Here is a 25,123-nt window from a genome sequence, read left to right on the forward strand (position 1 = left end):
ATTAATGGTATAACTACTATAAATATACATATAAACTGTGCTTTTACTTATTATGTCAATAATTAATTAGCAGTAGAGTATCTTAGTTAAATTGCACCATGTCTGTTGGAAGAGAACATTTTTCTCCTGGCAGTAATGAACATACATAAATTGTCATATAAATTAATAGTTAATGTTGATTCTCCCTGTCTTAGCTGTATTTCAGTAATATATATATATATATATATAATTTCCATTAAGTTCAAAGTATTCTTCATTAATCTACACTTCATTAATCAATGAAGATTCCGGGGTTGAACCAAGTTAAAGTGGTGTGTATACACTTAGGACAAATGCTCCATTGATTTCTAATGTATTGCTGTTTTAGTTTAAGTATGGTGCATAGGCCAGTGGTGCCAAAACACAGTCCTGGAGAACCCCTGTCTAGTAAGTTCACCCTAAATGTCGAATTCAAAAAGACTGGGAAGACATGTAAGTTACTGATCAATTAAACAAATAACTTGTTCAATTAAGAGAACTCTGGTCATTGGGGGCTGAAATGGTAGTTAATTTTCTTTATACCAAATCTCTAAATAACCATTTAATAATTCACCTGATTAATTGATCAAAGTTATAATGTTCCAGTTGTTCAGAAATGTATGATTAAAAGTTACCTATAAAACCTGTTGGATAGAGGCCCTTGAGGACTGGGTTTGGGCTGCACCGATACACACTATAGAAAAAAGATGTGCATCTTAAAAAAAACGACACTAGAACGCCAGAGCACTCTGGTGGTCATCCTGATTTATTGCATTTACTTTGATTTCTCACAAAATGTATTCCTATATAATTCAATAGTCATTTTTGTATTATTGTAGATTTTGTGATAGACAACTATTAATGAATGGAATTAAAATAAATGAATTCCCAATTTGCAATACTCAGCTACTATTAAATTGTATTAATCTTTAATTGAGTAAATTACAGCAATGTTTTATTCTTGTAGACCAAGATATTTATAAATGAATGGATCGCCATGTAATAATCGCCACAGTTATGATTGTATGCCACGTTATGTTACTTTTGAGTTATGAGTCTCTGAGCGCCTCTGATATATTTTGTATCATTTCTAAAACGCCAAATCTCACCGTCCCCGCATAAGTTTGTCTCACCTCACGTGCCGTAGTATATCAATCGGCGCATGCGTTCCACTGACGGAAACAACGTGTTTGAACAAACTGAGATACAGTAAAGCATTTAAGTTTTGTAAATGTGTATTTTAAGATCTTAAATTAAAAAGGGAGAGTCGAGATGGAACAAGTTCTAAATTTAAACAATGAGGTAAGAGTAACATTGTAACTACTTTACTTGGTTTTGTTGTAATTGTAAGTATGTTTTTGATGGGATGCTCAGTATTAGCACGCTAGCCACGAACAAACAGTATTTTGTTATTGTGATGCATATAACACATGTTTATAATCCGCGTTAAAGTATCATTATGTTAGTGTGAATAAGTTGGTGTTATTTATTTTCCCTGGCCCACTGTAATTTGTAGTAGTGTTATTAAAGTACTAGTCCACATGGCTTGGTGTTATTGCTAAGTAGTAAGTCAATAACACATGCTGCACAGTGCGCGGGGGGAGGGTTACTAAACTTGTTTTTACTGCATCAGCCCAAGTATATAGTTGATTATAGAATATACTGCACCTTGTATTTGGACCTGCCGAAAAGCGCCATGTCGCAATGTGTGATTAAAGTACGATGGTGCGATTCTATCCGTGTTGCACTACCACCCTTGTGTTTGTAGTGGTTTTTATTTTGAAGATTATCAGCTAACTTTAAACCATGCATTTGGCCGTGGCTTTGGGTATGTAATACGGGACAGTGAAGAGACGGAGCTTTCTTCAATCACTGCTTCCTAATGTCTGCCACTGAAGGAAGGCCGACGTTGGTGTCAACTCAAGTGATAGCAGAGCCTGGTGCTTGTGGTCCACTGCATTTCTGTAGGACCAAGCAAATGTTGGCCAGTTTAAAACACTCCATTATCTTCCCGTTGATCAGTCACCACAAGAGCACGATGCTGAAACCATGACAAGACAATTGACAGCTTGTCTCTTTGTAGAAAAAGACATTTAGGTAAGAGAGAAACCATTAGCCGCCACTTCCATTAGGAAGATTTACCTATTATTATTATTATTATTATTATTATTATTATTATTATTATTAATATTTCTTGGCAGACGTCCTTATCCAGGGCGACTTACAACAAACAAAGTGCAAAATACAGTTAAGTAAAGGCATCAAACATTACAAATTCAATTTACAAAAAACATAGCAATTCAAAATATAATACATTTTACAACTTCCAAACTTACAATTATAAAGATGTCCCCTTCTGTTACCACTACAGATATGTGCACTGCATTAATTACAGTAATAACATAATACCTTAACTAAACAACTCTTAAAGTATGATGATAACCCTACATGTAGCACACTAGGCATCATGCAGACAACTGTTAGCAGATCAATAAGGTTCTGTACAGAGATCCCTGAAACTTGTATTTTCCTACGGTCCTACAATCTCTGATGTAAACGGGTATTAGTCTTGTGTCTTAAAATATTCTTGATTTGTGAGGGTACTATAAGCATTTAGACAAAACTTAACTATACAATAATGTGGATGTATTCTGTACTTCTTGGCAAATTCACAGGTTTTGGTGCTTTTTTATAAATGTTCCTTCTAAAATGTTGTTAATTAATGCAACATTTGTATTATAAGCTAAATATGGTTGATATAAAGAAGCATTTGACACTTTTATGATGTTGCTGTTTGTTTGCAAAGGGAATGAAAACCCTTCAAGATATCATTTAACATGGTTTTCTTATAGAATCTAGTTTTGGATAACATGAGGAAGGAATAGTAGAAATTCAAACGTTGCAGTGGATTTAAGAGGAGTAAAGGAGTTTATCGTTGTAAACTGCATTGTTTTGGCAATAACGTGTTTATTTTTTTTATTTTTGGACCACCAGATGGTGCCATGTTTGTGTGTTTTACACATTCAGTCATGCCCTGCCTGTTGAAATATACAGCTAATGTATGGTTTCTAATGTTATCTCGGTCTCCTTGACTACAAAATAAATTATGCATACCATGCTGATGTTAGGTGGACATAGAATAATCATTACAGGGTATACACTTTTCCTGGAGTTATACGTCTGAACTGAAATGAGTCTGATGATGATATAATAATAATAATATATATTTTCTTAACTGATTACATTAATCACCAACTAAGAATGTTAAAAGTGCTGAAAGTTCTTATACTTTTCTTTGCTCTGCAAATTGATTGTACCTTTAAATAGGCTCTTGTATGAGAGTGTACCTGCTGCAGGGGGCAGCACAATCTATTCCATTTTGTTTAACTACAGTCTCAGCTGTCTCCCTGCCTTCCCTCACGTAACCAAGATACTTGTTCCAAACAGCAGCAAAACACTATCTTAGTTCTGCTCTTCAGTTTACATAGTAAAGAACTGCTGCTGCTGACAGTATATTAGTATATAAACATTTATTAACAAACCCATGGGATGACCCCAAATGGAACATTTTCAAAGGTCAAAAAACCTTTCAAACCACTTTCTGGTTGTTCTGTGTAATTATTTTTTCAGGAATAAAGGATGCTGTATTTAATGAAAGATTACACTATGAAACCTGCCTTTAAGCCACAGACAGACCAGTGGTCACTCTGTAACTGTTTTTACATTTACATTTCTTTTTGATGTTGCCTTAATTTCCCAGTTAGTTTCATAATATGTAATTTATTTTTATGCCAGTTTTATTTAAAGTTTAATTTGGAAACTTAACTGAAGTAAAGTGTGTTATTTTAAAATACGGGAAAGGGATAATTTCTATCTGTACTTAAAAATGTGAATTAGAAACTTAATACACTGGGGAATTGTTAGCTTCTAATAGAATCTGCTGTTTGTGTGTGTTCTGTAGCTGCCTTAACATGTGGTCTGTGTATCTGGAGAACATTAAGAAATGTCATGATTTAAAACAAACACATTTTTTTGTTTTTCCCCTAATGGTTAATTTGTGGATGGATAATTAGACATCTGTCAGTCAATTTGTTATTAAACCAAATGCATAATTAAAATTCAAAATAACAAAGCTTTTGCTTGAATATAATTTGTTGGGTGAGAATTTGTTTTCAATAATTTTATATTTCCAGATTTTATATATGTGGGTCAAAGTAGTTTATGCTATTTATGCTATATTGAAAATAAGTTATTTAACTTTGAATGTGATTAAGTGGTTGAAAAAGAAGATGCAAACTCTGCACAAGATTAACTCAGGAAAGGTCTTTGGCAGGCATGGAGTAGGAAAATGTCCATTGTTTCTCCAAAGTGATACAGTATCTGTAGAGGCCGGAATTGTTGTGTGGTCACTTTGGTGCCCAAGGGACTTGTGGAGGTTGTTCACACAGACTGCAAGCAGTGAAGTAGCATTGCAGACAATCAAAATTCCCTGTAGTAGCTATGCAATATAACACAATAAAATCAATTTTCAGACCAAGACCCTGTTTCTGAGTCACTGAATTCAGCAGTTGGCATCAGGACACAATAAATGGGCAGTTGAACTGCATGTTACTAACAAATTAATCCACACATTAGCAATACCAAAGTAGTGTGTGAATCTGAAATTGATTAAACAGTTTTCAGGAAAATGTTTCTCTTTCTACCAGCAGTCCACCAAATCAATGCTTCTGTGTCATACAGACATTGGTTGAGATTGTCTATAGACACCTGAAAACTAATAAACTATTACACACAACCTCCCATTATAAATATTTGGACACAGAGATGTTTACTGATGTTAATGCGGTCATAGATGTCAGGAGCACCACTGAGTACATTTAATGATGGTACAAGATGCAGTGAACAATGTGTGCCTGCACATACAGGACGAACTGCAATGCTGTTGTGAAAAGCATTTAAGAGTTATATTGCATGAAATGTGTCCTATCAAATTTATTTGGAAAGTTGGCCTTAGATTGAGTGAGCCGCAAGTTACAGGCTCAAACAGTAGTAGAGACTTTAAACTTGTATTATCGCAGAACAGCAAATGCAGGAACTTAGAGAAATATCTTTATTCGATCTGGAAATAGACCGTTTTGGAATGAGTGATTTGGGACCCTGTAGGTGAGCTGATGTAAAAGCTAAAACACAGACTTGAAAAGGATATTCACACTTGCTTATATAAATGTTAATTTAGAAAATGGTCTACCCCTAATCCACATCTTTTCCTTTGTTGTTGTTGTTGTTGTGGTCAGTAAGGTTAATTTCCCACAAACGAGTGAGTAAATTCTGTAAAATGCCTTGTAGAGGGGATTTCCTAAGGGTTACAGTAATACATATTATGATTATTTATTCACTCTACCTACAGAAAATGTCCATGCCACAAAAATAATGCAGAAGAGAAAGATTCCTTGTGAACAGCCTGCTGTGCACACAGTTCATCAGCACCGTGCCCCCAGAGACTCTGTATTTCATCAGTCCTAAGAGCAGTGTTGTAAAGTAGAGGCAACTGCAGTAGAAAAGGACCCTTAACTATAATGGAGACAAGTGGCAGGTTCCTCAGCAACACGACCAATTAAATTTAAGTAAACCAAAGTTTTACACTATACATTCTTTTCTCTTAATTATATGCTATTTTTATTACCCCAGTATGCTGGCTTGTGATTCTTGAAGGCCCAAGGGGGTTTCTTTGAGTGGCAATGAATTCCAATATACTATCTTCTTTCTCTCACAGCTGGATGCCACACAACAGCATTCACATCACTTTCCCAAATGCTTTCCGCAAGAGCAGTTGTGTAAATCATGTGATAATGCAATATGTTTTAGTTTGTTTACTCAAGGAAGATAAACTGGCTTTCACATTGGCATTTGTATGTTTTTAATACATAGAAGCTACAGTTGGAAATAAGTAATTATGTAAATAAATGTAAGCAGTTTTGTGTGGAATAGAAAGGTGGAAAAGAAGCATCTTTGCAAACAATGTAGCCTAATATGGGTGCTGCACAATCATATTTGTTTTTTCTGGCACTATTATATTGTATTATATTATAGTTCCATGGTACTTTAATTAATCTTGGAAATATTATACTAAGTACTTCATTTTATGTATTGTACAGTGCTTTTTTATATATGTATATTTTGTAATAGTAACATACATTCGTTATTACAACTGCATTTAAACCATTCATGTAGTTTTGTTGTGAGTTTGTTGTGCAATTAATAATGACCTCAGTACATTAAATACAGCTTGGAACATAGAGAAGAGTCCAAATTTTAATTCATCACAAAAATAATGGTGACTGGAGAGTGACGCTTCCAAAAATAGTATTTAGAAACATCAGTGACTTTCGGGAGTTAAGAATTAACAGGAAGAGATTCAAAGCTTTGCTCCAGTGTAAAACATGTTCACTTGTTTATAGCTCCAAATAAACTCTAGCTAATTTTTCAAAAGTATTTCTCAATAACAGTAAAAAAAAATCCAGACATAAACGTTTACTTCCTAGATGTGTATTTCTTAAAAAAGTTTATTTCAGAGAACTGAGAAAGTTTTGCTCCTGCTTACTGAATATTTTTTCATCTGTGCTAATAAGAGATTCGTTTTTTTTTTTTACTAGCTGTTATGTTTTCTAGCTTATAATAGTTTGTATACAATTTTAATTAGCAAGTGTGTTTTGTGGCATGTTCCTTGGGAGCTACACATGCATACATTTTGCTTAATTAAATGCAGTACGTTTTATGCTGGTTCTTTAAAAAAAGTGCTTCTTATTCAATGCAGAGATTTTGTGAACACGTGTGGTAGGCCACGTAGGCCTCTTAGATGCTGTTATAAAATAAAACATCTGTGGTTCTTTGGTAGGGTAACATATAATAAAAGGCTGCTGTTTTTGCCATGTGAGGTCACTGAACTATACATGACGGATGTTTTAAATCTATACTTTAAACTTGGCTTAAAGACTGCTGGCCTGTGTATTATACGCAAATGTCCTAGTTGATTTTTATCTGGATGTTATAGAATAGCAATATTAACTTAAAAATGTTATCTTTTCATGGCCCAGTGCAATGAAATACTTTCAAACCAAAAGAGGTAAAACAAATAAAATTAAAAAAAAAACATTTTAAGCCAAACATAACAACATATTAAAGTTTCTTTTAGGTTTATATGTAAGAACAACATACAGTATTTTTTTAATAGAGCTTTTAAATTAAATGACTTTATAAAGGAGTCTTAGAAATCAAAACCATAGTATTATGATCAAATTTCATGTACGTTTTTGAGCAGCTTAATTCAATTCTCTGTTTAATTAAGGGAATTACATTGAAATAATCTGTAATGCTCCAATTTCATCTCAATTTCAAATTGTCGGCAACAAGAACTATGCAGGGATAATTTAAATAATTTAAATACATGGTAATTATTGCAGTATGTCTAAATCATGTTGCCTAGAGACAATTTGTATACACATTTTAACCCAGATCAGACACCAAAGGATGCAGTAGGAAGGGTTTTTTAATGCAAAAGTGTCCTGTTATTGTCAGATGCAGTCCCAGATATTGATCACAAATATTAATGTAGAAGTTCCATAGAAGTTGCTGCAATGGCAGCCCAAAATTCACTTCACCCATTTAAACTCGGAAACTTAATATTTAGGTTTCTCCAGGCTGAATGAATGTTTAACAAACAAAAGATGTATACCCTATTTGATGATTATATTGTAATTAACAATATTTAAATGTAAATTAATCACATTGTTTAAAATGAAGGATGTGAATACATCTGCAATGTCTAAAACTTTATTGAATTTTTTTTCTTTTTTTTCTTCTCTCTTGCCTTCCCAAAAATTGTTTCTTCGCCTATTGGATAGTAGTTAATGTCGCTTCTGCAGCATGCAAGGTAGCGTCCTCTTGTGTTTTTCTAATCAAATTGCAGTTTCAAATGTTTTTGGTAGAGTAGTTTTATAATGGGTGGACAGAAAAGGTCTGAATGGTGACATGCACAGTTCAATTTGCTTATTATTCTGAAATAATTTAATTAATTACAATGAACCCTAAAAGTATTATTCTCAGAAATGTCTATGATTTTCTTTTCCATCGTTCAAGAACTCAACAAAGTATCTAGGTCTATATTATAATTGCACAAATTTTAAAGCTTGGTGAATGTGATAGTTCGTATGTTTGTGAATGCCATCTTGGATCATTTGTTTTGTTTTCAGATGGACAACATTCAGTAAAATGCCATTGCTAAGCAAAATTGTAATATACTTTAAATACGTTACGCAGTTGTGTTTTGAAAAATGTAAATTATTTAATTCCTTTCTCTTTTTTTAAAAAAAATATTGATTGCTCCGTCATCAAAACGTGACCTTAACAATGCCTCAGTATTTCCATCGTACCTTTTCTTTTTCCCTTTATAGGTAGATAACCTGGTGTGTTCAGGCACTCTGTATTCCTGGGGTGTATGTTCTCATTATGTTGGTAATTAAATAATTCAAAGTGTGGGGATTAATGGAAGACAGCTGCAAATAATTGGAACACAACCTGTCAACCTACATATACAGTAGGAAATTCCCTCTGAGCAGTACAGCTCACTTTGATGTTTATACACTACAAGCTGCTGTAAAAAAGTGGATCGAGTTCAGCAGGTTCCCACATTCCCCCCCCAAGAGACATTAAGCTGCACAGAATACGGTTAAAACATTTCTTGATCGTGAGAATGTGTAGGGACTATGTTGCCAAATGTATTGGGACAACATTGAGTTATCAAAAGAAAGCTTTTCTTATTTATTTAATGGGCTGTATGTAGCCCACCCATGGCCTTAATGATGGCTGTAATCCTTTTGATAGATGGCCAGAGGTATACTGTGCCATTCCTCCTGCAGTGTAGTTTCTGCTACAGTGGGATGTTCCTCTCTGTGGTTTCTGGGATCTGGGCTCAACGTTATTCTCCATGAGTGGCTGTTACACTCCAATGCTTTGTGACATGGCATTATCACTTCTGTACAGGTTCTGTCCATGAAAATGCCATGCCATGCATTTTCCAGAATCTCACTGTGTGTACTGGCAGTTATGTTGCCCTTCCGAAATACGGGGAGAACCATCACTTACCACATAACCTCAGGTACATTTAACAATCTTCAAATATGTCTGAGAGGTATATTGTACCACAACTGCTCGTAGACCATTTTCACTATTATGACTGTTCAAATAAATGTATTAGTTTGAATGAGAAACTATATAATTTCACTGGGCTGTACTATGCTATAATGTAAGTTTGATTTATTTAATATCTTCATTGCTATGACTTTTCGTTGAAATTGTGTATGATAATGCTTTACATAGTGTCCTGTCATGAGAGTGTCCACCTTGTGCAGCCAAAGAAAGGTGCAATGAAAGTAGTGGTTTAAATGCGACCAAACTCTGAAGACATAAAGACTATCCTCTGTACTTCACAACCTAATGGGTAGCTTAGGCTTTATCTCTTAAACACCATGGTGCTTTTCTAGCTGTTGCAGTGTTATTATTTTCTCCCTAAGAAAGAAAGCTCTTCAGCACAAAATAAGATGACTTTCTACTTACAGGACAAAAGATGGTGGAGGGAATTGCATGGTAAATATGGCAACTCTGGATGTAAACTTGTGAATCTAGGCTACTTTAGGATGTGTGGTTAAGGAGACCAGTTCCCATTGAAAACAACTACATAGTATTTTCACTGTGGTCAGAAAAGGACGCAATTACACCGTGCGGTAATTGAGCATTAGAAAAACAGATGTTTCCCCTTACGTTTTGTACCTAAAAAGATCACTGTCAGTTTCAATTTGCAAATCTCAAAACTTAAAAAGCATAAAAAGATATTTCGGATGCATTGAAGTGTTGGTTGATGCATTACTATTGTAGTGTCTTTGCTTGATATAGTGCCTTTTGAGCATTAACACTAAACCTTAAACTGACAAATTAATTCAATTGTTAGTTGGATCTCTTTTTCTTCAATATGCGTACACATCACACTAGTTACCAAATTTTGATTGCACACTTTAGTTTATTTTGAAATTAAAATTTTCATAATACAATTATTAGAAATTGCATACAATGAGTTTGTAAGTTGTTTGGATTTTGAACTTCAGATATAGATTAAGTAGAGTACAGAGCAGAACAGTCTTTTAATGGAAGTTGTGCTTTCCAAGATCCTGGTTTAGATGATGTCATGGTAGCAGCGGGAAAACATCACTGTCGGCTAGCTTGTTCGTTCCTTTGGTCTGTGGCAAAGGGGGTAAATTGCATTCACGTTTTATTGAAACCTTGATGTCTGATCATAATTAGAATGGCGTACCGCAGGGTTGTTTTAACTGTTCAGATAATCATACATCCAAACGCACAGCTACACACAGTTGGTGTATTTATTTTTAAAAAGAAGGTGAATTATATAGGCTACCCATTAGAAAAGCTGTGCTTCACAGCATGAAGATAGGTGACTAAAGGGGGGAGGGGGGGGCAAGAGAAAACTAGAAACACATGAATAGTAAATGAATTACTGAATGAAAACTGCTTGTTTTGAAAAAAAGGTCATGGCTGCTGGTCTTTACGAAATCATTGTAGACAGTCCTGACCTAGAATGTCCACCCTCTGTCATAGCAATGTCATTACATACTTAGAAAAGGATTTTATTTGTGTGACTTTTGCTATTGCTGGTTGGAAAATACTTTTGGAGGTTTAGGGAAACACTTCTGAAGATTTTATGTTATTGTTTTTACAATATTTTTTTCATGGCCTAAGTAGAATGAAACCCTGCAAAATATATTTACTTCAGTGTGATTTTCTTAATTTTTCGTTTCTAATCTTCCTAAGCTTGTTTTTATTTTCCCATTCTCATCACTGTTTTTTTTTTTTTGTTTTTTTTTTGCTCTTCGCGTAAACGCTGTGGTTATGGTGGTCAGGCAAATTGCAGCACTCCCAGCTTCAATATTCAGGCTGTACTTTAGGTAATTGACTGTGCATGAAAGGAAAAACAAACTGTTCTCATGCTAACACTAAGATAAAAAGAACACAACGGCTTGATAAGTAGCCGACAATTAAAAACGGCAAAATAAAACAAACAAAGGTAATTTCTCCATGAGATGTTTTAAACTCTGCACTTCCTCTTATGTCTATCTACCTTTTCTTCCTTCCCCAGCCCTCCATCCCCACCCGCAACATCCTCTGTCTCACTGGATGTGTCCAAAACCTCCCATAAGCCTCATCTGTCACTACCCCCTACCTCATACATCACCCTTTGTTCCCTACCTTCTCTGTCCCACTTAATTTCGCTCTTTTTTTTTTATTATTTTTTTTTTATTTTTTTTTTATTATATACCTCTAGCACTAGGAAAGGCTCAGGGCCTAAATTTCATAGCCTGGTTCAGGGTCGACAAAATTGCCATTGGGTAACGTGCCACACATCTGGGGTCAGATATGCCAGTGGAAAAGGACTATTACTCACTATTTCACCTTCCCTTCTGTCTGCTCCTCTCCTATTTCACCTGTGTCCACCTAACTGCTTCTGTCTTTCTGCTGGGCCACAAGTGCAGAACAGACTGTATCGCTCATGCTGTACCGGTTTTCTTGCCCTCTCTTTTCCACTGCCTCTGTTCCATCTTGCCGTTTCCCATCTGACTTAAAAGGCCTACATTAAACTTTTTTTAATAACACATTTGGTGGGATTGTGACCTTGGTGTCCTCCAGAGTGTGTTCAAACCAAGTGTATTTTTAAACTTTAAAAGCTCAGCAGTTTTCTTTTTTCCTCCCTTAAAAATGGCTTTGGTGTAGATGGTATATTTTGAGATTCAATGCATTTAAAACTGGAAAACTCTGAGCCTTCTTGTCAGCCAGTCAAAACGCCAATAATTGTTTATTTTTTCATCACATCTGCATCTTAATATTATATCATTTTTAAATAAAAATTGGGATTTTCAGCCAACCTGCTGATTTGAAGTTTTTCAGCTTATCAAAATGTGTTTAAAGGCAAGCCAGGAACTCTGCTCAGAAGGCAAGCCCCTTGGCATTTGGGAGCTGTTAATTGTAAACCCCAGGCGGTTGTAACATATGTGTCTGCTTTCTCAAGGCAATGGAGACAAAATACCACTTTCTAGTTTTCCCTCAGGAAAAAAAATAAATATTGCCTGTGTATTAATTCAGAGGTTCAAACATTAAATTAATAAATCAAAACTGGTGTGTAGTGCTTATATATCAAAAACATATTTCCCACTATTATTTTTGAAGTCCTTTATGAGTGGTTCTTCACACATGAGGAAATTGGCAGCTTAGATAATGACTCATACATTTGCAGATATGCATGGGATGTTTAAGCGTTGACATGTTTCAAAATCCTGCTTTCTTAGTACAAGTCTACTTGTAAGGATGCAGTAATGATTGTTTTTAATGACAGCAAAGTGTGGAGTCTTCACAAGCAACCACAAAATACACCTGGTCACTGTCGAACACAGACAGGTGGAACATTCTATGCACTAAAACTGAAAAGCCCATTGGACAGTGGTCTAATTACAGCGTTACTGCAGTACAAAAATATTGTCACTGAAGAACATAACAGATAAATTGCTGTTAACAGTATATTTGTAGTAATCTAATGTACTATAATTACCAGAGTAATGAAAAAGGAATACCAAATGTTGGGTTGATTCATATAGAATGGTCAACCTGTCTCCCTTCATCACCAGCCACTGCACAAAGCTGCAGATCCATTGAGCTCTGTATGCGTTTCTTATCCATATAGTAATGTATTGAATGCTCTAGCTGAAAAGTGATATGTTCCTTAAGTACTTCAACCACTAAGGCATCTAAGCTAGTGCTGTCATGGGGTTAGTCTTTCCTTTTGTTCAAAAGCTGACATGGAGGAAGTAAAGATAATATGGCAGAGCAGTTGTACTGCCAGCTCTAAAGAAATGTACATATATGAAGTGCTGAGATCAAATGCATTGAGGGGCCAACTTAACATTTTTTTTGAATGTGCCTCTGCCATTGATCCAAGAATAATATGAAAACGTGGCTGGCTGGGAATGCGTTGGCCGTTTGTCTTATTTCCTTTCAGGCTTTAGAGAGATCTCCAGGATTTTTTTTTCCATTATTTTCTTAAGTCTTTGAAGAGTTCTAAGCTTTTACGTTTAATAGGGTAGTAAGTGCAGCTGACTAAACTGCAATTAGAGGCAGCCATATGTGGTAGCAATATTATTATTTGACAATTAATATTTGCATGCACAATATTGTCAAAAAGTGAAAAAGTAATTGTTGCTAATCTCATTCCCAGGTGGTGAAGATGAGAAAAGATGTGAAGAAGGCAAAAGCATTGATTATCCGGAAGCTAACGAGGCACATTGCTGAGCTCAAATCCAAAAAGTCAGTAAAATAAAATCTGTGTATGCTTTCCTTTAAATTAAATGTGGTTCTGTGCGCTTTCCCCATGGGCAATGGCTCCAATATCATGTGGGATTTTGGTGCCAAGATGTTCCATTTGCTTAGTTTTTTTTTGTTTGTTTGATTTTTTTGATTATTAATGGTGTCGTGGGGGGGGGGGGGGGTGTCGGGTGTCAAATGTCTTGAGAACTGACAATTGTATGTATATATTTTGATCTCTCTTGTGTATTAGAGGTTCCTAATATACAAAGATGTTCCAAAATATCACTAGTCAGTAAACCTCTCAACAGGAAATCATTTTGAAGCCATTTCTGGCTTATATAACAAATCCTAATGTGACTTTCATTTTTCAGTTACTCATCTGTTCTTTATTATGAAAAAAAATATATATAATCATGTTTCACTTATAAGAAAATTAAGAAATTTGATCTTTACAGTGACACAGTAGCTTCACATAGGTTATGTGGACTGAGGTCGATTTAAAGTAGATTATGAATCAATTTCTTATTTGTTTATTTAACTTGAAGCTTCCACAACATTTTGTTTTAAATCCTTCCATTTTTTGTTTTCACTTCATTGTAGAGGCAAAGCAGAAGAAGTTGAGAAGAACCAAAGGCGAGTGGGGAGACTGTTAGAAGAAATACATGAAATGAAGGTAATCTTGGACCTTAGTTTATTACAAAAATCTTTTTTTTTTTTTTTTTTTTTAATGGCAAATATCTGCTGATATTATTCTGAATTTGTAAAATGTGTAACAGTATTCTAGTATTCTATGTCAATCACATCAACTGTCTGAAGCAGGAAGACTTTTTTATCGAAGTGAGATGCAAATATTTGCCTTTTCTTGTATCTAGGCAATTGCTAATATGAAACATTAGACCACTGTTCAACTTCACCCAATTATGCAAAAGACAAGTAACAATAATAATGAGGTTTATACAATACGATACGGTTTTAGTTCATGTCTAAGTGTATGTATGGAAAGGTCAACAATATAAATCCCATAGTCAGTTTGTCAATGTGAGAGTTAATATGCCAGCATATGTTTTATGCTTGAATGGGTCTTGAATGTCACTGTTTGATTCTTCATATTTTGTGTATAGCCTGTAGAATAAGTCAGTAACATATATATGTCACATACAGAGGCCTGCTAAATTGCAATATTTATTTGTCAGGTGTCTTGCATGTTTGTGACACTGTTTTTTCTAACACACATAAATCAAATGTTTTAGTTAAAGATTTACGCGTTCGGACTAAATAACAAGCCGCAGTGGACCAAACACTACAGCAGTTCAATTAAGAATGTACTTGGGTTTGCCAAAATATTAAAATAAACAAAAATAACTATGAAAATCGTGCATGCGTGTAAATGTGGATTTGAATTTTGTACTGTAACTGTAATGTCCAGAGAGACTGTAGACTTCCTTTTTCTCAGCATGTGGACTCTGGCAGTACTGATCAGCTATGACTTCATGCTTTTCCAAATGCCAGCCCTGGGCATTTTTGTATAATGTTGGCAGTATGTACTTTAAAACTATGTAGCCTATATGTCATGTAAACTGTTTTTGAATCTAAGACAATCTTATTTTATGCCATTATGATTTACTCTGATATTTTGGGCTGCCGTTGTGATTGATTAATTCAGGTATTTTTGAACATAATTTTAAAGTTAACTTAATTTGTAGCCCGATCTCTTAAAATTAAGATTGTGCATATTGTTATAAATGTGGCAGAAGCCTTCATGTGTGCTTACGCTTACTTGATGTAATGCTTTAGAAAGCAGATGTAATCATCCTTTTTAATGACCAGTTTGTATTGTTCAAGAGCACTTCAGACAGTGAGTTTAATTTTGTATCCAATTTATAACTGCTGCAGTATGCCTTCTGCTACAGTTGGGTGCATCACTGTGGGGAAAAAATATTAACATCCTATCCTGCCTTTGTCCTTTGTCTGCTGTTACTCCTAACGTGGTTATCAGCAGTTCACATTTCTTTCTTGCAACTAGCAATTTAAAGGTTAATGATTATTATTCATGAGCAATTATTATAATATTGATGAGATGGGAAGGCTTAGATTAGAATGCCAATGAAATCACTGCTATAGTTATTAGAAATGACCATTCAGACACTGATTATAATATCTTAAAGCCCCTTGAGGGCATGTCACAGAGGGGTTATAAAAGCTTTGTTCTATCTTAAAACTTTTAGGGAACAGTGTCATGCAAGCCTAAAATCCTTTGAGTTCTGTTTTGCGCTGTTCCTCCCATGCACGTAATAAATTCTGATTTAGAACTCCCAACTCCAATACTTTTTTCCACCACATCACTCTAAACATTGTGCAAATCAGCACCATCAGCAATGCCATACTGTATTGCAGAACAGTAATTTTTATGACAGTGTCCCAGGAAGTACAGTTGGTTTCATAAAGATTACCACATACACTTAGTGGAGTTATTTTTCATTGATTCACAATTCCATAGCAGGGTTGTGTTTTCCATATCTGAGCTCATGCATCAGTTTACATAGGACATGTTATTGGCTTGAAAAGTCATAAGAAACCTAAGAAAGTTCACAAAAGAGAGGAGACCAATCGACCCATCGTGCTTGTTTGGTGTCCATTAATAACTAAGTGATCCAAGGATCCTATCCAGTCTGTTTTTGAATGTTCCCAAATTTTAAGCTTCAACCACATTACTGGGGAGTTTGTTCCAGATTGTGACGACTCTCTGTGTGAAGAAGTGTCTCCTGTTTTCTGTCTTCAATGCCTTGTCATAATCCTGCCTTAGTCAATGCAAATGATTACAGTAAACATGGCCCAGTTTGCACCCCACACCATGCAAGAAGACATGCATCCTTCATTCTGCATCCAGGACATGCATTAACTGGTCAACAACAGACTTTGAAGTTGCTTCAAGATTTCCCACTGGGTTCCATCACTGCCTCATGACATACTGGAGAAAAGTGAACTTGTGATTGTGGCTTTAAAAGCAAATCTACTGGTTAAAAAGAGTAATACCATTAAATATGCTCCCAATCCTGTGTACTAATAATACATAGTATAGAAAGTCCCCTAAACAAGCATGGTGGCATATTTTCTTTCTTGTAAATATTAAGTTTTAATTTTATATCCATCACTCTTCACTATCTAATTATATCCTATGTATTGCCCATTTAAGTTTCTTAATCCTTATTTCAGCCAAAAACTAACAAGTAACATATTATAGTGTTGTGTAATTTCCCTTTATAAAGATCAAGTGAAACAAGGAAATCTTAAAAGCAGGCTACCTATTTGTATATTAGTGATGGCAGTGCTGTGGTTGTAGAAAAACTGTTTATGTAGCACATTTAAAAAATAATTTAAAGAAATTTCAATTGTACATTTTAGTTTGTAATATAAAATGAGCATTTGTGTTGTTCCTGCTGTAACAATGTGTACATTCAATTCAAATATAAAGCTATTTTGTGCTTGTACATTTTTGCTATTGAAATAAATTGAGAAATGTTTCAGTGTATCAGAAGGTACATTATATTATTTTAAAGAGACATTAAGTAAATCCTTTCAGTAGGTCTTTTTCTTTATCTTAGAAGGGGCATAATCTCAAATTCAGGCCAGTAGGAGTGCACTCAGTTCAGTCCTTTGGAGAACATTTTGTTTACAGGAAATGTCCACCCGGTATTTCACAGTGTTGTGCTTTGGCAAGCTTCTTTGTATCATCCTTGTGATTAGTGTGTGTGTTTTTATTGCAGCAGTCTATTCAACTGATCAACAATCTGTAGTCGGTATAGCATGTAATACTTCTTCACAGTGCCTGAGACTATACACCAGGAATTCACTGCTTTATCTGCAAGATGACAGCAGTTAGAAATTCCAGCAACGTGGACCGAGGAATTGGGTTAATTGTTTGCAGAAGCTGATTTAGTACTCGAAGGAACAGTTGGTGCTTGGAATGTTGTTGAGGTCTTTCTGCCAGTGACCTAGAAAAGAGTTTAGGCTATAGTGATTTTTTTTAAATATGGAAAAACACAATACTGACCATTGACAGCTGGTTTTAGTTTTAGATATTACAAAATGTGACGCATAATTGAATGCATAGAAAGAAGGTTACCCATCAGTCTTTTTTGTTTTTTTTGTTGGTTTGGTTTGTTTTAAAAACCTCACTGTCCAAAAGTATTATTATTCCTCCTGGAATTCTGTGCTACTGTGCTACAGTGAGGGAAAAAAGTATTTGATCCCCTACTGATTTTGTACGTTTGCCCACTGACAAAGAAATGATCAGTCTATAATTTTAATGGTAGGTGTATTTTAACAGTGAGAGACAGAATAACAACAAAAAAATCCAGAAAAACGCATTTCAAAAAAGTTATACATTGATTTGCATGTTAATGAGGGAAATAAGTATTTGACCCCTTCGACTTAGTACTTGGTGGCAAAACCCTTGTTGGCAATCACAGAGGTCAGACGTTTCTTGTAGTTGGCCACCAGGTTTGCACACATCTCGGGAGGGATTTTGTCCCACTCCTCTTTGTAGATCCTCTCCAAGTCATTAAGGTTTCGAGGCTGACGTTTGGCAACTCGAACCTTCAGCTCCCTCCACAGATTTTGTATGGGATTAAGGTCTGGAGACTGGCTAGGCCACTCCAGGACCTTAATGTGCTTCTTCTTGAGCCACTCCTTTGTTGCCTTGGCTGTGTGTTTTGGTAATTGTCATGCTGGAATACCCATCCACGACCCATTTTCAATGCCCTGGCTGAGGGAAGGAGGTTCTCACCCAAGATTTGACGGTATATGGCCCCGTCCATCGTCCCTTTGATGCGGTGCAGTTGTCCTTTCCCCTTAGCAGAAAAACACCCCCAAAGCATAATGTTTCCACCTCCATGTTTGACGGTGGGGATGGTGTTCTTGGGGTCATTCCTCCTCCTCCAAACACGGCGAGTTGAGTTGATGCCAAAGAGCTCAATTTTGGTCTCATCTGACCACAACACTTTCACCCAGTTCTCCTCTGAATCATTCAGATGTTCATTGGCAAACTTCAGACGGGCCTGTACATGTGCTTTCTTGAGCAGGGGGACCTTGCGGGCGCTGCAGGATTTCAGTCCTTCACGGCATAGTGTGTTACCAATTGTTTTCTTGGTGACTGTGGTCCCAGCTGCCTTGAGATCATTAACAAGATAATCCCGTGTAGTTCTGGGCTGATTCCTCACCGTTCTCATGATCATTGAAACTCCACGAGGTGAGATCTTGCATGGAGCCCCAGACCGAGGGAGACTGACAGTTATTTTGTGTTTCTTCCATTTGCGAATAATCGCACCAACTGTTGTCACCTTCTCACCAAGCTGCTTGGCGATGGTCTTGTAGCCCATTCCAGCCTTCTGTAGGTCTACAATCTTGTCCCTGACATCCTTGGACAGCTCTTTGGTCTTGGCCATGGTGGAGAGTTTGGAATCTGATTGATTGATTGCTTCTGTGGACAGGTGTCTTTTATACAGGTAACGAGCTGAGATTAGGAGCACTCCCTTTAAGAGAGTGCTCCTAATCTCAGCTCGTTACCTGTATAAAAGACACTTGGGAGCCAGAAATCTTGCTGATTGATAGGGATCAAATACTTATTTCCCTCATTAACATGCAAATCAATTTATAACTCTTTTGAAATGCGTTTTTCTGGATATTTTTCTTGTTATTCTGTCTCTCACTGTTAAAATACACCTACCATTAAAATTATAGACTGATAATTTCTTTGTCAGTGGGCAAACATACAAAATCAGCAGGGGATCAAATACTTTTTCCCCTCACTGTATATGGAATTTTGGAGATTATTTATGCAGAACTGCAATGCTTTTCTCATTAATTAGCAGTTCAAATGTGTTAAATTGTCACTTTAGACCATCATACAGACGTGAATGAAAGTATTGGTACCCTTGCATTTTATTCAAATAATGCACCATTCGCCCTTAGAAGTGTTGAAATTAAAATATATTTTGTCATCCATACATGCATGTCTTTGGTTTGCAGTGGAACAAAGCAAAAAAAAAAACTGAAAATAAATGAATTCTTGCTTATTCTATAAATACATTCTAAAATGGCCTGGACAATATTATTGATACCCTTTAGAAGTTATATGAAATAATTGTATTGTAGTGATACCTCAAGCAGGCCATTCTCTTTTAATTAGTATCACAGGTGTTGTCAATCGCATTGTCACTCATCCAGCCAGTTTAAATGGAGAAAAGTACTCACTCTGCTGTTTTGTGTCCCTGTGTGTATCACACTGAACATGGAAAAGAGAAGAAAAACCAGAGAGTTGTCTGAAGAGCATGGTCCTACAAGACCATCTCTAAAGAGCTTGATGTTCCTGTGAACACTGTTACCAATATTATTAAGAAGTTTAATGCCCATGGGACTGTAGCCAGCATCCCTGGATGTGGCCGAAAGAGGAAGATTGACCCCTACAATGAAGAGAAGGATTGTTCGAATGGTGAAGAAAGAACCAAGTAAAACCTCAAAACAGATCCAAGCCAACGATCAAGCTCAAGGTGCAACAGTTTCAAGTGGCACCATCCATCGCTGTCTGAATGAAAATGGGCTCCATGGTAGAAGACCTCTCTCTAAGAGAGAAACACAAAAAACCCAACTTGGAGTGAAATGTACAGCTCAGTGTCAGAAAGCTGCGTTTCAGTTGCAGCTCATGGGTCCTCCAGCAGGATAATGACCCAAGAAAACCACCCAAGGATGGATGAGAAGAAAACATCGGACCGTTCTGAAGTGGTCTTCTATGAGTCCTGATCTAAATCCCATTGAACATCTGTGGAAAGAGCTGTAACTCGCAGTTGGGAAAAGACAAAAGGGAAAAAGACAGCGCTTGATTGCAGTTATTGTTTCTAAAGGTTGTGCAATGAAATATTAGGTTATGGGTCCCAATATATTTGGCTGTGCCATTTTTATTTGTTTTACTATTAAAAGTAATGTTATGTCATAAAAGCAAAGTTTCTGTTCTATTGAATGTGAAATAAACAATGGTGGATACCAAATACTTCTGACAGAAATCCGATTTTAAAGCATTAAGAACATAACAAAGTTTACAAACTAGAGGAGGCCATTCATGCTCGTTTGGTGTCCATCACTGAGTGATCTAAGGGTCCTATCCAGTCTGACTTTAAATGTTCCCAAATTTTCAGCTTCACCCACATCGCTGGTGAGTTTGTTCCAATTGTGACAACTCTCTATGTGAAGAAGTGTTTCCAGTTTCCCGTTATGAATGCCTTGAAGCCCAATTTCCATTTGTGTCCCTGGGTGCGTGTGTCCCTGCTGATCTGGAAAAGCTCATCTGGTTTGATGTGGTCAATGCCTTTCATGAATTTAAAGACTTGGATCAAGTCCCAACGTAGTCTCCTCTGTTCCAGGGTGAAAAGGTTCAGTTCCTCAGTCTCTCAGTAGGACATTCCCTTCAGACCTGGAATAAGTCTGGTTTCTCTCCTCTGAACTGCCTCTAGAGCAGTGATATCTTTCTTGAAGTGTGGAGCCCAGAACTGCACACAGTATCCAGATGAGCTCTAACTAGTGCATTGTACAGTCTGAACATCACTGCCCTTGTTCTCAATTCTACACTTTTGACAATATACCCTAACACTCTGTTTGCCTTTTTTATTGCTTACCCACATTGTTTGGATGGAGAAAGTGAGGAGTCCACATAGACTCCTAGGTCTTTCTCATGCGATACTTCATCTAGTTCTATTCCTCCCATAGTGTAATTATAGTGGACATTTCTGTGACCTGCATGTATTACCTTGCTCTTGTCCACATTTCCATGAATTTCATCTGCCAGGTGTTGGCCCACAACTGAATGTTATCTAAGTCCCTTTGAATAGCCTGTGCTGCCGAGATTGTATCTGCTGAGACACCTTTTTTAGTATCATCTGCAAATTTGACAAGTTTGCTAACTATCCCAGAGTCCAGATCATTAATATAGATCAGTACTAGGGCCTTTGCTTTTTCTAATCACTGTGGAACTCCACTAACAACCTCACTCCAGTTAGAAGTGACTCCTCTAATCGACACCCTCTGCTTCCTATACATCAACCAGTTCATAATCCATCTACTTACATTACCCTGAATGCCTACAGCTTCCAATTTGAGGATCAGTCTTTGGTGTGGAACCTTATCAAAAGCTTTTTGAAAATCTTAGTATATCATATCATATGCTTTCACCTGATCTACAGCTTCAGTTGCGTGTTCGAAAAATTCCAGTGAATTAAATCCATCTGATGCGGACATAGCTTATTTAGTTGTAGGTTGAGGGGCATTTTGTATTTTCCAGTATTACTGTAAAATCCATTTTATTTAAATGCTGTAAATGTGAAATAGTTCTGAAAAAACATCAGCTCATAATCCTAAAATTGAATGTAATGTACTTTTATTACTATTATTTCACTGTTCAAATGAACAATTGCAAGAGTCTTCAGACATTTTAAATTAAGTGTTCAGATGCAAAAGTTACAATTCAACATGGTTTCTTAAGTTCTTAACGTGTATCTAATACTACTATTACTAGTCACTTTACTACTTACATGTAGTTTAGGCTAGTAGTTGTACCTTATATTTCAAGAACACAAGCAGCTCTGAGCATCATGGGGGGGTTGACATGCAGGGTTTTAACTGTGAAGTGATGATGCGCGGGCACGTTTGGCATCAGTGGTCAAGAAAAAACACCCAGAGAAGGGCAGGGTCAAACCCAAATACTCCAGTAAATGATGTAAAAATTAGGAAAAACGATAAAGCACGCCCATTCCAAATATAAACAGTATTAATCTTATATATCCTTAAATGATAGAATAGAAGTACAAGATTTCAAGATAAAGTTAGTTGCCGGTGGACGTTTCATTGTAACTAATGTTGTATTTTATGTTAATAATAATGCGCAAAGCTTTTTTTCTATTATCATTATTCTTTCTATCTTGTGGGTCTGTTGTGCACCGTTAGAGTTAACACGATGTAAAGTATCTAATACAGTTTATTAAAGCCACAAGGCACGGCAACTGGTTTAATTTGAACACGTTGTCACATGACAGCCACGGATTCCATGATGGAAGTGTTTAAGTGTTATTCTCGCGCATGTAAACCAGACTTTGTCATTTTCCTGCAAAAAAAACCAAGAGAGCTGTACTAGAGCTAATGTGTGATAGATGCCACCGACACTGAAAATACATTCACTTTGTGCAGTGGTACAGAAAGATACACTTAAGCCTATCTTGAAGGACACGTAGTCGATACTGGTTCATTTCCAGTGGGAGGCGGAGTTCCGCCTTAACAGCATTACAGCCCTATCTGTAACAATCACTTCATCCCTTCTCTCTGTAAAATAACATCTGAGTGAATGAGCATACTTGACTTCATGCATGTGTGTGTTGCAATGGTAAACAAAAATATTTTGCTACAAATTCAAATTTGTTTGGTTTAGTATTCGATGGAATTCGGATTTGCTAAACGTGTAAAGTTCGTCATCTGTGAATGTGGATTCGAACTTCGTCACAACCCTTGTTGTGATACAGCACACTATAATGTTGGAGTTGTTATGGCTTGCGCATTAAAGGGACACACGTAGGAAGTGGTTAAGAAGAGCAAAGCAAAGTAGGCTGAGGAAACACACTAGGTGAGCAGAATCAATATGTGGAGATATAGGACAACCAGGGAAATTAATCAGTGTATTTGCTATATCTAAATGTATCATCTGTATGTAAATGGAAGTGTTATAATAGCACCATGCCATCTCCATAAACCCTTAACCTCCTGACATGTATTGACCCCACTCTCTTCACAGATTTTTTGAAATTTTAATACTTATTTATGCAGAGAAACTATGATTTTTCCCCTGCCCTGAAATTGAGTTTTTTTGTATTATGACATCAAATAAATTAATCTAAGTACATATTCAATGTAGAGTTTCATATACTTGAACTCTGCTTAGCTAAATATTTAATATAGGAAATGTATATATTTATGTGTATATTTGATGTTTTTTTTGCTGATAAAGTGTCCCATGGTTTCAGCTAGACTTTAGATTTGAAGTTATTTGTTACTCTCAGTTCATAGTTTTTGGCCATAGAAACTGTTTGAAACCATACACCAAAGTACACCAAAGTCATGGCATTGATGTCATTTAAGTAACTATGGAAACATGCTTCCATGAAACTCAAAGATTCATGCAGGACAAATTGTTTACATTACGACTGACAATCTCTATAGTTTTTTATTCTTGTCCTCTTTTTTTCTGAGAACTGCATTTAAAGTGCAAGTTATCAATCGGTCATTTTTAATTTATTTTTCAAAGTGTTTAATCAGAGACTCAAAATTGTTCCAACAACTTTGGGGGACTAGGTAGAGAAAAAAGTGAAGAATAATGCTCTGTGGCTTAGTTCCATTGAATGTTTATGCATACTGTAAAGAATGTATTACAAAATGTTTGGAATGTCTCTGAGAAATAGACCATCAACATTCTTAAAAAAAGACAGTTGTTTTTGGAGAGGAGTTTTTATAACTTGCGTACTATTTTTTTTATAATTCTATACTCCCATCCTTAATTTGCATTTTTATACCCAGACAATGTATCCATTGTTGGATCTTTTGTCATCCCTGAATTTTCAAATGTTATTCTCAGTAACATCTAACACCAGCAAGAAAAACAACCTGTATCAGCATATTTTAAAGTAATGTGGTTTTAATCACAGAGATAAAATATTGCATTCAAACTTCGTAAACTTAGGACAGGACACTTTATGCAAGACACTTAATGCTGCATATGTCTGCCATATAAATATAAATAAATAAATAAATATGAAAACCTAAAAAAGGCAATTAATGATACTGTTGCTCTACACTGCAACACTCAATTATTATTTTATAGAGCCCCTTTCCATTTAAAATAAATTACATTTTCTGACAACATTCAATAATTTGTAGAAACTAATTGAGGTGACTTGGCATCATTAGTCTGAGTTGGGTGATATGGGATGTTGGGAACTTTACAAATTCTCACTACAATGCCAAGTTAAATGATGAACTATAAACCATGTGAACGTTTGAAGCAGAGCCCCAACACAAACTGCTTTGAGTGTTCTTCAGTCAGACAATACATCTGCTTTATCCTTATTTTATTTTTTTAATTAGTTCCAGGCATACAAGTAAAATGGTTTGCCGTTGAATTTTCACAACTGCATTTGGATTTGGGAATATAAAAAGTTACAAATGCAAACACTTCTTGAGCCATGTATGAAATTGATGTTGACACATACGAGTAATTAAGTAAATTACTTCAGTGTTTGTACAGCTGTTACAAGTTGTTAGATACTTTTCAGTAATGTAAAATGTAACTGCATGTGAAAACTAAATGGATATCCTGAGCTACAGATGTTTATATGGGAAGAACTGGCAAATGGTGCCATGGTCAATAGAAGTATAGAAATCAGAACATTTTTTGCAGTGCACTCTATAGGCAATTACCTTTGGATACACTATACATATCATACATTGCAGAGTCTGAACATTTGACTTACTTGTCTCAAATCAACTTATTAATTCTAAAGCTAATATTTTTTTCTTTGCTAAACTATAAGTTACTAAACAAAAACATTAATGCTGTCTATACTCTCATTGGTGGTCAATCACAGAAGGGATGCAT

General features: G+C 35.8%; 1 protein-coding gene across 2 annotated transcripts in view; it reads left to right on the forward strand.

Annotated features, from left to right (window-relative positions):
* The first annotated feature begins 1,161 nt into the window (after positions 1 to 1,161).
* srfbp1 (serum response factor binding protein 1) overlaps positions 1,162 to 25,123 on the forward strand; it is a 34,080-nt gene continuing 10,118 nt past the window's right edge. The window contains exons 1-3 of one of the 2 annotated variants that reach the window (XM_066711318.1): positions 1,162 to 1,320; positions 13,349 to 13,437; positions 14,038 to 14,110. In XM_066711318.1, the coding sequence (XP_066567415.1) occupies positions 1,291 to 1,320; positions 13,349 to 13,437; positions 14,038 to 14,110 (192 nt within the window). In that variant the 5' untranslated portion in view covers positions 1,162 to 1,290. The remainder of the gene's footprint in view (positions 1,321 to 13,348; positions 13,438 to 14,037; positions 14,111 to 25,123) is intronic. The other variant, XM_066711319.1, reaches the window with a different exon arrangement.

Source organism: Amia ocellicauda, chromosome 8, assembly GCF_036373705.1.
Source record: "Amia ocellicauda isolate fAmiCal2 chromosome 8, fAmiCal2.hap1, whole genome shotgun sequence".
In the NCBI taxonomy this organism is placed as follows: domain Eukaryota; kingdom Metazoa; phylum Chordata; class Actinopteri; order Amiiformes; family Amiidae; genus Amia; species Amia ocellicauda.